General features: G+C 41.8%; 1 protein-coding gene across 3 annotated transcripts in view; it reads left to right on the top strand.

The window, feature by feature from the left end:
• The window catches only part of cd2ap (CD2 associated protein), a 74,448-nt gene that overhangs the window by 59,696 nt on the left and 1,138 nt on the right, over positions 1-13,614 (top strand). For all 3 annotated transcript variants that reach the window (XM_036985112.2, XM_021612084.3, XM_021612085.3), the window contains 6 exons: positions 698-842; positions 1,240-1,349; positions 5,569-5,684; positions 6,457-6,540; positions 8,052-8,287; positions 8,672-8,735. In XM_036985112.2, coding sequence (XP_036841007.2) covers positions 698-842; positions 1,240-1,349; positions 5,569-5,684; positions 6,457-6,540; positions 8,052-8,287; positions 8,672-8,735 — 755 coding nt within the window. The remainder of the gene's footprint in view (positions 1-697; positions 843-1,239; positions 1,350-5,568; positions 5,685-6,456; positions 6,541-8,051; positions 8,288-8,671; positions 8,736-13,614) is intronic.

Genomic DNA, 13,614 nt, shown 5'->3' with positions numbered 1-13,614 from the left:
AATGGAGGGACAATGTGACAGTGAGCGGACGGCTACTGCATATTTTTTCTTCCAGGCAATCCATTGTGACAGGCCTTTATTAGCAGTCCTTTAGCCTAGATTATGTGTCTGTTTTTGGCTTACATCTGGGCTTCTTGCACATTTGCCCATTTCATGCACGAAGGCGCTTTGGTATTAACGTAAGTGCTGCACTTACACACATTCACTGTACTCTACAGAAGTGATGTCACTGGCAGTCCTCAGGGTGGCTGAAAAGCTTTCCTTCACCCTGGCACTAACCCCGTTCAAAGGATGACTTCGGGGACACGGTGACACTTCCCTTCTCTCTAGGCCTCGATTAGCTAAAAGAAACACCTTGCTGTTTTACACTTTGCATATCTTATCGCCCTTTATGCATATGAATAATTTGTCACAGCGTTGTTTGTTTGTTTATTTCTCTGTCAGGAATGAAGCATTTCCCTAATGAGATTAGGGGTTGTCTATTTTAATATTTCAGTGGAATATCCCTGGGAATAGTTGATGCTTACATGTCCTGGCAGCTGAGAATGAAGAATGAATGTGCCTAAAACAACCAGGACCTCGTGCAACCTCCATGATCTTGAAATGTATACAGTACTGTGCATACAATCTGAAATATTTTGTCACAATGATCATTCCGTCTCTCTGTCTCTCTCTCTGTCTCTCTCTGTGTGTGAAGGTGACAAGACAGATCAAAAACTGTCAAAGCCTACTGCCCCTCTGGTCCCACCCAAGAAACCTGTCCCCCCGCCAGGCAAGAGTAAACCAGGCGTCCTCCCCCCAAAACGTCCAGACAAGCCTCTCGCACCCTCCCTAGGGGCCAAGTAAGCCTCCCATCCTTCTACCCGTCCCCTGTTCTTCCAGCTTTCCCTTTGTTCATATTGGATATTCACTTGAGGAAGGACAACATTGTGCAGTAGTAGGTTTTATTGGCGAATTCGCAGTCATAGACTAAGTTGTACACCAATTTACAATCCTAATAATACAATAGTAAAATCCTAGACTAGCATAAACGTTTATGGTACCATTTAAAATATGCTGAAAATATCTTTCCTGTTTTGCTATTTAAGTCTCAATGTGTAGCACAAAGGCCTTTTTGAAATCCAGTTGCATTCCTAACATAATGTAACTCCAGCCATCAGGATGGTATTACTGCCACTACTGTTCACAGCTCTAGTAATGTTTTGCTGCTGTTATTGTTGTTATCCCCCTCCTCTACAGGCACAATGGAGAGGTGCCTTCCACACTTCCAAAGTCTGATTTTGAGCCAACGTTACCCAGCAAACCAAAAACACTGTCGGGTGACTGGGGGGACAAAGCCCTTGACATGGGTATGTAATGGCTCCACTTTCTATTTTGAAGTCCGTGACATCATTATTCGTTATGCTCAGCTTGCTCCAAACACAGGGTCACGTTTCATCTATAAAACCATATATACACTTCCAGCTTCTTAGGTTGAATGTTTCTTTATGCGTATAACCTCCTGAGTGGCGCAGCGGTCTAACGAGGCAACAGACACCCTCGTTCTAATCCAGGCTGTATCACAACCGGCCATTATTGGGCGTCACGCAATGGGCCCAGCGTCGTCCGGGTTTGGCCGGTGTAAGCCGTCATTGTAAATAAGAATTTGCCTGTTGTCACGACTTCTGCCAAAGTCGTTGCCTCTCCTTGTTCGGGCGGTGCTCGGCGGTTGACGTCACCGGCCTTCTAGCCATCATTGATCCATTTTCCATTGGTTTTGTCTTGTCTTCCCACACACCTGTTTTCAATCCCATTCATTACCTGTTGTGTATTTAACCCTCTGTTTCCCCTCATGTCTTTGTCAGAGATTATTTTATGTCAAGTGTTGTTTTATGTTGTATAGGTGCGCGACGGGTCCTCGTACCCATGTTTTGTTTATTTATTTACGTATTTAGTGTTTGGAGCATGTTAAGTGGACTTATATTAAAAGACTCCGTTTGACTCTCCTGCGCCTAACTTCCCTGCCACCTATACACACGACTCTGACACCTGTTTAAATAAAAATGTTAATGAAATGCATAAAACCAGTTAAGTCTATATAGCTGTGGTAAAATAAAGTTCCTTTACACTCGTGGGATTTGGCCTATATTGATAGGGCTGCATTTAAATGTTTCTTACAGAAGAAATATGAAAATGCATAAGCATGGTGGCAATTTAAAGAGCACAGTTTGGAGGTTTCAATGACTCAAAGAAGAGTCACAAGGTGCTTTTTTTTAAAACTCTCCTAGCTGTGCTGTTGAGGAACTAGAACAAGCTCACTTGTAGTTTTGTTTGGAACACAAGCCTGCATCCCCGCCATCCACACAATTGCTGTTGTTTACGCAATCCTAGAACGGTCCATTTTAAATGGCGATCTGGGTCAGGAGGGCATACTTTGAAAGCTTGTCACAATAGACACACACAAGCTCATTGTGTTCAGAACATCCCAGGGTATGACGCGATGTCATCTTTTTAACTATAAATCGAACACAGTGATCATAAATGTTGGCACTGTATATGATATGGAGAATGGGAAGTGCATATTTGGACTCACAGGTGTTTGGCTTTCTTGTATGACATCAAATCGGTATTTATTTTAATCCTAAATGTCATCTTTCAAAATAGATTGAGTCCTCTTAATTTACAGCATTTCCCTCACCCGGACAACACTTCTTCTTTCACAATTAATGGGAGGGAGGGGGGCAACTTGTCGGGTGTGATGCTCATATTCAGAACGGCTGTCAGTTAAAACCCATACAGAGCTGTGAAGCGCAGAGCCAGAGCTCTGACGTCATTTATAGCACCTTACTGTACTGCCACTGTGTTCCAATTTAGACACTTATCAGTGTCCAGATCAGCCATTTTCAACCTACATACGGCTACGAATGTTTTTCAAAAATAAAGAGCTTACTTCATTCATTTTATTGTTTCAATACTTGCTTATAGACATTTCGGTAATGATGTCTTTTCTTCAGTGTGTGCAGACCCTATTGTTTTTGCATCCATTAGCAGTACCTACCTACAGTTATGACCCCCACTAGTTGTTTATGGCCCTCCACTATGTCCCATTTAAAGTGTCTGCGTGCCTGTCCATGTGGAGTAACACCAATGACTGAATATCAATGGACAAAGCCATCGACCACGTGACACCATTCATTCTTATGTGAAGACTCAATAGTGCATTGAAGCCAAATGTAGTCGGTTAAGATGGCGTCTCATGGAGACATAACATGTGCGGTTAGAGCTACTCTGGGGAGTGATGTTGCAGGCTAGCTCAGTGCTGCTCCCTCTCATTGAGTAACCGAGGCAGATCGAGGTACTGCAGGCTGCCATTAGCAACTAAATTCTAAACATTTTATTTGCACGGAGATTGACCATAAAGACTGATATTTTTCCAATCACTAGAATGGGGGATGCTAACTGCCTGCAGTACCAGGGTCAGCCTTTAACCTCCGTGGCTTCAATGAGAGGGGGCAGTCGTTCTCTCCTGCGTACCACCAGCACCAGTTGTGTGTGTGTGTAGCATTCTGCAGTAGGTCCCTCTGTGTTTTTAATTGAGTTTTGGGATGAGTTGCTACTGGCTGATGGTGTTCTATCTAAACTGAGGATTAGTGCAGTAGATCCATATTGGAGTTGTGGATTACTCCTCCTGCCACAACAGGCTGTTGGAGTAATGTTCCCAAGAACAGGAAACACTGACCTAAAAAGAGGGGGATGAGCTGAAACCCCTTTTTAATCATTCAGACATTCATTTGTGGGCGACGACATGTTTACTGTTGCCTTTGTTCTTTGTTCTTTAAAGGTTGATTCGGGGGCATTCTTTTCAATTTTTCCTTCCAACATTTAAAAAGTCCAGTACCCTTTTTGTGCCCATTAAGAGCTTAGTTTTTTACTAACATTCTGCATATTTCGTGTGTTTGGTTTGCCCTTTGACACGTACCGGTAGATTCACACTGCATCACAGATGCAAAATGAGACATCCGTAAACTCTGAAACGCATTCAAAGTCGACTGGTTTCATTTCAGCATCACGATTTCCTCTCTGAAGCAATTCAGGCCTACCGTAACACATGATCAAATGCTGTAAGATATATTGACAGCTCCGTAAAATCCCAAATTACTAAAATACTTTGTTTTTATTTTTAGAGTTTGTGTCGCTAATGTGTTGATTTAATCCTCTAAAGCCATGGGTGAATAGGTTTTTGGATGATAGAGGGAGAGAGGAGGAGGATGGAGGGATAAAAGAGGATGAGAAAGAGGGAGGGAGGTTGGCTATGTTTACATCACCTCTCATTTCATGCCAAGGACAATCACAAACAGGAATACACAAGAGAAAAGCTTTTAGGAAGAGATAAAGGCATGGAGATCGAGCTAAGGGAAGACAAGGGAGTTTAGGCGAGGTGAGTTCTTAGAATCATGACACCATGGAGGTAAAAGTTTCCTGGGGAGTCGTGTCTGTGACCCACGTCACTAAAAGCATCAAAAGAGCTGCTAAAACCATAGGTCATTAGCCCCGTGGGATTAGGGTGTGAAAACACTCCTCATTCTCCTTTATGTCAACTTCACTCCCCTGGGAGTTCTGTAATGTTACTAAAAGTCCTGCCTATAGTCTTTATATAGAACGTTAACACATAATTTGAAGGGTACCTAATAATCAATCAAAAAAATGTATGAATCATTACTCCCGCATTTGTTATTGTTACTAAGCTAGTTATTCTCACATTTGTGTATATTTCCTTAAACGTTCTGCTTATTCTTTTACCGGGTATTGCTGGAATGTCTACCAATGGCATGCCCATTTTTTTGTGAGAAATTGCAGGTCACTCAAAACATTAAGTATTTATATAAATCGCGCTCACTTTAGATTAGGGACTGCAAAAAATACTTTACTAATGATTACTAAATGGTTTGTAAGTGTGGGAGTAATGATTACTAAATGGTTTGTAAGTGTGGGAGTAATGATTAATAAATGGTTTGTAAGTGTGGGAGTAATGATTAATAAATGGTGATCACACAATTTTATAAATGGTTTATTACGTGTTACCCGTAGGACTATATAGTGCTTACCTGGAAGTTTTTCTCAAAGATTGTCATACTGTGTGGCGGTTTCAGTGTGTACAATTCTCAATGAAATGTGATTACAGCCCCATTCCTTAGTTGGTCTTCTTCCCAGAACTGTGTCTCTTCAGATGAAAAACCTGTGTGTTCTTCTATTTCTCATTGAAAGGAAAACACAAGGCGATAGAATAACAACTACTGTTCAGTGGTTTTGGTTGCAGCGTCTTATTTCTGTCAATCAATCAAATCAATCAAATTTATTTTATATAGCCCTTCGTACATCAGCTGATATCTCAAAGTGCTGTACAGAAACCCAGCCTAAAACCCCAAACAGCAAGCAATGCAGGTGAAGAAGCACGGTGTCCAGGTCTTTGTTCCATTTCATGAAAAGCCTATGATCTTTCTGCTGTCTGCATTTGTAAAGAAAAGTGCTGTTATTTACTTTTCTCTATACTCCTCTCCCTCTGTATCTGTCTCGGTCTGTTTCTTGAAGACCTGATGAGCTTTGATGATCTGTCATCTACCTCTGAGAAGCTGTCTCACCCCACCGCTAACAGACCAAAGATGGCTGGAAAGAGGCTTCCCGCTCAGTTTGGAGGAGGCCACTCTGTGAGTACACAGACATACCAACACGCTACCGAGGACACAACTCTGCACACAGACATACCAACACGCTATTGAGGACACAACTCTGCACACAGACATACCAACACGCTACCGAGGACACAACTCTGCACACAGACTTGTAAAACCACATACATTACGTTTGCAAATTCCTCTCAAAAACACATTTGGCTGGCGGGCCCTATCTGAACAGCAAATGTACATCACCGCATTCCATACACAGATATCGCACCTTATCTGAACCTCATGATGGGTCGGGGGAGTTGATGTGAGATTGGGAATAGGTTGCAAAGACATCAGATATTTGAGTTACATAAAAAGAATAGCAGATATTTGAGTTACATGAAAAGAATAGCAGATATTTGAGTTACATGAAAAGAATAGCAGATATTTGAGTTACATGAAAAGAATAGCAGATATTTGAGTTACATGAAAAGAATAGCAGATATTTGAGTTACATGAAAAGAATAGCAGACATTTGAGTTACATGAAAAGATTAGCAGACATTTGAGTTACATGAAAAGATTAGCAGACATTTGAGTTACATGAAGGGCTGAGAGGAGAGCTGTCAGGTCGCTCCGATTTGTCTGAGATTGACTGAGTTCCCTGAAGAGTAATGTGAAAGCTTTCCTTTAGAAACAGATTAACAAGCCTGTGAGTATGTCTGTGAGTGTGCCTGTGAGTCTGTCTGTCTGAGGATGTCTGGCAAGGTGTGTCAACTACTGAGCAGACCAGTTTTGTATTTTTGTCTTCTCAGCCAAACAAGGACATCAGCGTGGAGAAAACCTTCATGTTTGACGAAGAGGACCGCCCCAAGCCAAAGTTGATAGACGCAAGAAAGGTAACAATGACATTGACGTGTCTGATTGCATTGGTTAGTGTCTAACCTGTATTGAACTTGTATTTGTGTTACACCAACCTCATTCCAGAACAACTGTTTTGTATGTATGGCAATAAAGTTTTCTGAGTCTGAATCAGTGGCCCAAATGCACATTAGATCTATCTCTATTCCAATACAAATCATCCCAAATGGATGCTAATTGCTGCAAATTAGTCACTTCAGCCAATATTTGCACTCAGCAAGGAATTAATATAGAGGATACAACACCCCAAAAAGAACAGCAATATATATGTCTCCGTTCAGAAACTGAGTCAGGTTTGTCTATAGATATTAACTAATACATCCTCGGAAAACTGCAACCGTCTTGTGATCTTCGGGTTAAATCATTGAGACCTCTCTCAGTTCCTCTGGGCAATCCCTCACTAATAGGCGCTGTCCTCCTGCCAGGTTGTTTTCCTCCTGGCATCCCTCTCGCCGTCCCTCCCTCCCTCCCTCTGTATGTAAGCCACCCTGTTGCTGTATGAAAGCCCTCTTATCTTGATGAACCCTGATCCCACCGGCTCCAGTACAGCACAGTCGCAAGCCTCTGGCATTAAGCTCCCTGAGGTCACACAAGATGTACGTACACATACGTCCAGTTAATAATTTACACGCATGCAGTCACACGCACTCACGCAGATATTCACATGCATTCACAAAATAATGCTCTTTTGCAATCCAACAAATCCACTCAGGCCCAATGTAAGGCCGATTTGTAGTCATGCTGGGAGACGGTGCTAGTTGTCCTACAGAGGCCGAAAGGGGGGCATCCTCATGTTTCTAATGAAAGCTTCATGTCCATCCTCGTGTGTGTCTTGTTAGCGTTTCCTCAGATGCCCAGTGGGGGAGTAAAGCGGACATGCACCTCACGCTGACTCTGTGTGGGCAGGCCAGTGCCACTGGAGGCCCTCTCAAAGCACCCACCAGACTCTGGGGGCACCAGCTGTTTACCTGTACCACTTAAATCGAGTGACTAATCCCTGCGCATCAAGCCCCATAACTGTGGGCTACAAACTTCTATAGGTTGAATTAAAGATACCCTTTGGCTCCTTGGACATTTAAATCCTTTAAAATTAGATGTTGACCCTCTCGGCAGAGGAAAATAAGGAAATGAATGAAAACTATATCCTGAGGTGATGGGAGGCAGGAGAACACAATATTAAAGCACCCCTGACATAACTTCAGAGGGAGAAACAGGGGATCAGTTGTGTTCAATCCAAATGAAATGGCCTTCTGCAGCTACAGTACGAACTGAATGCTCTGCAACAGTGTTTCAAATGGCTACTGTAGCTCCCTCCTAGCAATCATGGCTGGTCGCTGAAGACTACTTACGGTATGTTATGACCAGAAGAATTGACTTGATTAATTTTGAGCAAGAAACACTGACATCATTCATTAGTCAAATGCATTCAGAATGGAGGTCTCAGCCAGGGCAAAAATATTTTTAGACCACCTCTCTCCTCCTTCCGCAGCCATCCATGCCCAGCTCACACTCCCAGTCTCCCGTCCTCAAGCCCAGCCCATCCCCGTCAGAGGGGCTCAAGGCCAGTGCGGCTTCAGCCCCTGGCCGCAGAAGTCCCAGCCCAGGCCCCTGCGCGGAGACCAAGCCCAAGGCAGAGCCAGAGGAGCGGAAGTCTGAGCTGCAGGACCTCAGAGGCCAAATGAAAGAACTGCTGCTGTCTGTGGAGCTCCTCAAGACCCAGCAAATGTAACTAACTGCCACTTTCCTTAGATCTGGCATTGTTCAGTTCCTACTATTTACTCTGTACTCTTCAAATGAAGCATTATGTCTTTGTTAAGATGTCCAAACAAATGTTGCCTTGTTTAGATGATAAAGCTTCATTATAAAGCTAGCTACATAAAAGTCCAAATTGTTCTTTGTGTACCTTTTTCAGAGCAGTATTTTAGCTACTGTCCTATTTTTATTTTTTTTGCCCTATGGCTTGTATATAGGTGAGTCACTGTTGGAACTTGTGAGTGGAGCCTGTTCAGGCAGAGTAATGGTGATGTGATCTTATTGTTGATCAGATACTAGCCTGTCATGTGTTCAAGCTCTGAGGAGCCTTGTAAACATTCAGGATTTGCTTTGCAGGAGAGAGATGGCAGAGCTGAGAAGCGAGCTGGACGAGGAGAGGTTGAAACGAGTGGCCCTGCAGGTAAGTTGATGACGGTATCTGTCTTTACATCACAGCTTGTCAGTGTGTAAGCTTGACAGGTCCAGTCAGCGGGTGCGAAGTGGGCTGGAAAGACAGAGGTTCATACACATGGTGGAATGCTTTATGTCCCTACTCAGCACTAGTAGGGCTGTGGGGGTCATGACATTTTGTCAGCCGGTTATTGACAAGCAAATAACTGCCAGTCTCACAGTAATTGACCGTTAATTAACAAACACATTTAGCATCTCCACGCACAGCCTACAAGCCACTGATGCAGACCTTTTGGAACATCCATGTAATAGATCCATGTAATACAGCCTACACCTTCACAATAAATCCATGTAATACAGCCTACACCTTCACAATAAATCCATGTAATACAGCCTACACCTTCACAATAAATCCATGTAATACAGCCTACACCTTCACAATAAATCCATGTAATACAGCCTACACCTTCACAATAAATCCACGTAATACAGCCTACACCTTCACAATAAATCCATGTAATACAGCCTACACCTTCACAATAAATCCATGTAATACAGCCTACACCTTCACAATAAATCCATGTAATACAGCCTACACCTTCACAATAAATCCATGTAATACAGCCTACACCTTCACAATAAATCCATGTAATACAGCCTACACCTTCACAATAAATCCATGTAATACAGCCTACACCTTCACAATAAATCCATGTAATACAGCCTACACCTTCACAATAAATCCATGTAATACAGCCTACAACATCACAATAAATCCATGTAAAACAGCCTACACCATCACAATAAATCCATGTAATACAGCCTACACCTTCGCAATAAATCCATGTAATACAGCCTACACCATCGCAATAAATCCATGTAATACAGCCTACACCATCGCAATAAATACATGTAATACAGCCTACACCATTGCAATAAATACATGTAATACAGCCTACACCATCGCAATAAATACATGTAATACAGCCTACACCATCGCAATAAATACATCTAATACAGCCTACACCATCGCAATAAATACATGTAATACAGCCTACACCATCGCAATAAATACATGTAATACAGCCTACACCATCGCAATAAATACATGTAATACAGCCTACACCATCGCAATAAATACATGTAATACAGCCTACACCATCGCAATAAATACATGTAATACAGCCTACACCATCGCAATAAATACATGTAATACAGCCTACACCATCGCAATAAATACATGTAATACAGCCTACACCATCGCAATAAATACATGTAATACAGCCTACACCATCGCAATAAATACATGTAATACAGCCTACACCATCGCAATAAATACATGTAATACAGCCTACACCATCGCAATAAATACATGTAATACAGCCTACACCATCGCAATAAATACATGTAATACAGCCTACACCATCGCAATAAATACATGTAATACAGCCTACACCATCGCAATAAATACATGTAATACAGCCTACACCATCGCAATAAATACATGTAATACAGCCTACACCATCGCAATAAATACATGTAATACAGCCTACACCATCGCAATAAATACATGTAATACAGCCTACACCATCGCAATAAATACATGTAATACAGCCTACACCATCGCAATAAATACATGTAATACAGCCTACACCATCGCAATAAATACATGTAATACAGCCTACACCATCGCAATAAATCCAGGATTTATTTTTGACAGGTTTAAGGAAACATGAAGAAAATGTAGTCTATTTCAGAAGAACAGAATAGCATACTCTGAGTTGTCCTTATGTTAGGTCCTGATCTGGCTATGCCATACGGCTGTGGGCTACACTAGTTCATTTAATAGACAACATTTGCTCTGAATTCCATTGCGTTATTTTATAGTATGAAGAATACAATTGAACATAGCTGAATAAAATCTAAATTATAATTTCTCCAAACAATTTCTGAGGGAGTGTGCACATGCGGTTAACCTAGAAGCAGGTCCTCCTATTTGCCTAATTTGGAGTTATTTATGCAACTTTATTTGTGATACAAAGTTGGGCTATATGTTAAGATGTTTAATACATTCTAAGGCTGCATGTTGTGACTCTAATGATGATGATTTGAGCTCTGTGTTGTTTCTTGCACAGGCTGCACACTCCATCAGTCTCTCATTCACAATTTGACAAGCACATGATAATTAGCACATGATAATGCCTAGAATTTCCACGTGAGCAATGCACACTAAAAAATCCATGCCTTTTGGGGGCAATGGCCGTTGTGCCCTTGAGCTGAATATAATAATTATAATTCCCTTCTCCCGGCAGCCAATCGCCGTGCTCTGAAGCACCTCTCACTCACAACTCTTATTAGCCAATGCCTGTCACATGATCAGGTCCTTCTCACAGGCATCTCAGCTCCGAAGCAGGCTACAAGAGAAGACAGACACATCGGGGACGCAACTGCGTGCTTCCTTACCTAATTCTGAGGCGCATATTGAAGATGTTAGAAGAAATGTCCATCTTTTTGTCAGCCAACAAGATGAGTAGGTCTAACGAACAGCAAACGCAATAGCCTGTCAATCTACTATCCCCCATAGTACAGAAGTTGACGTTCTATTGTCCTTCTGTGCGAGATAAATATTCCAAACATAGTCTGGGACAGTTGTGGGATGCGATAGATCCCATATTAATACAACCACTTGCATCAAAAAAATGTTTAAAAGCAACAAAGCTGTTGCAACTGATCAGAACGTTTAGTTTAAAATGTTGGTAAACTATTAGGATATTTCTTCACATTATAAGCGCAGCAATTCGCACACGGCAGTAGGCTATAAGCAGGATATGCCAGTTAGGCTCTACATCAGTTGTAAATTGGATGAATCGGCTTAATTTTAAGAAGTTATTTGGCCACTTTAGTTGTGATACAAACCTTATCAAAACATATAGGCCTCTGGGCTAGGTTTCATGAGGTGTGCGACTATATGAAAAAGTCGCAAGTAAAATATATGATCTGTTTCTTGCCTTATTGCACGCAAGCTGGGCATCATTCACAAGTGATCGGCTAATTTATTTTATTTATTTTACCTTTATTTAACCAGGTAGGCAAGTTGAGAACAAGTTCTCATTTACAATTGCGACCTGGCCAAGATAAAGCAAAGCAGTTCGACAGATACAACGACACAGAGTTACACATGGAGTAAAACAAACATACAGTCAATAATACAGTATAAACAAGTCTATATACAATGTGAGCAAATGAGGTGAGAAGGGAGGTAAAGGCAAAAAAGGCCATGGTGGCAAGGTAAATACAATATAGCAAGTAAAACACTGGAATGGTAGTTTTGCAATGGAAGAATGTGCAAAGTAGAAATAAAAATAATGGGGTGCAAAGGAGCAAAATAAATAAATAAATTAAATACAGTTGGGAAAGAGGTAGTTGTTTGGGCTAAATTATAGGTGGGCTATGTACAGGTGCAGTAATCTGTGAGCTGCTCTGACAGTTGGTGCTTAAAGCTAGTGAGGGAGATAAGTGTTTCCAGTTTCAGAGATTTTTTGTAGTTCGTTCCAGTCATTGGCAGCAGAGAACTGGAAAGAGAGGCGGCCAAAGAAAGAATTGGTTTTGGGGGTGACTAGAGAGATATACCTGCTGGAGCGTGTGCTACAGGTGGGAGATGCTATGGTGACCAGCGAGCTGAGATAAGGGGGGACTTTACCTAGCAGGGTCTTGTAGATGACATGGAGCCAGTGGGTTTGGCGACGAGTATGAAGCGAGGGCCAGCCAATGAGAGCATACAGGTCGCAATGGTGGGTAGTATATGGGGCTTTGGTGACAAAACGGATTGCACTGTGATAGACTGCATCCAATTTGTTGAGTAGGGTATTGGAGGCTATTTTGTAAATGACATCGCCAAAGTCGAGGATTGGGTAGGATGGTCAGTAATGTTGTCCCCCATCAGACTATTCTTAATTTAATCTTGCCTTTACATATATTAAATAATATATTTGTGAAATTAGTTTTGATTTAGAATGGACCGTTATCACACACCTGTCTCAGAACAGGGGCAGGGGGAAAAAATACATCTCATCTATGCACTTAAATAGCAAATTGAGGAGCTTTTTCATTTGAATGCTGCCAGGAATACAATAAGCCTGTTGCAAAGCAATGTGCTTCATATTAGGAAAGTTGATAGATACATATAGTAGACCTAACCTGTTTTCTCACTCAATTGCATAGCCTATAGAAAGGTTGTGCCTCGTGAGCTCTCATGAATTGTTTTATTTCATTTTGATTAGATTTGCATTGTCATAGTGATTAGATTGACAAGAGTGCTGACTACTAGGCAGTTAGCAGGTTTGGTAGCCTACTAATGACTATCAGCACTTGGAGAAGCCTAGTTTCCGTGACTAAACGGTCACGTGGAATTTGACTCGTGACCGCCGGTGTTGCGGTAATACAGTCCAATGAAATGTATTTATACAGCCCTTCGTACATCAGCTGATATCTCAAAGTGCTGTACAGAAACCCAGCCTAAAACTCCAAACAGCAAGCAATGCAGGTGTAGAAGCACGGTGGCTAGGAAAAACTCCCTAGAAAGACCAAAAGTCGGACCCAGTATACCCCAACCTTGTCCATCCTCCCCAGGAGCAATGAGGGGAGGTAGGCCTGTGCACACTCTTTCCCTCTCTCTCCTTTGAATTCCATTTATGTCAGAGCTTTTCTCTGATTAATGCAATAGATTTTCATATGGTGGCTTATTTCTGCCGTTGTCAGTCAACCTGCATATTAGTATTCAAATGACACTGAGCATGAAATGGCAGTGTGTTTTGCACAAATATTGTAAATGCAATGGATGGGTTAAATTGGACCGCAAGTGGAAATAAGACTTTAATTTCATTCAAGAT

The sequence above is a fragment of the Oncorhynchus mykiss genome, chromosome 8 (genome assembly GCF_057628025.1).
Source record: "Oncorhynchus mykiss isolate SJ-2025 chromosome 8, ASM5762802v1, whole genome shotgun sequence".
Classification (NCBI taxonomy): domain Eukaryota; kingdom Metazoa; phylum Chordata; class Actinopteri; order Salmoniformes; family Salmonidae; genus Oncorhynchus; species Oncorhynchus mykiss.
Note: the sequence above shows the minus strand (reverse complement) of the source record. Positions and strands in the feature narration are given on the sequence as shown.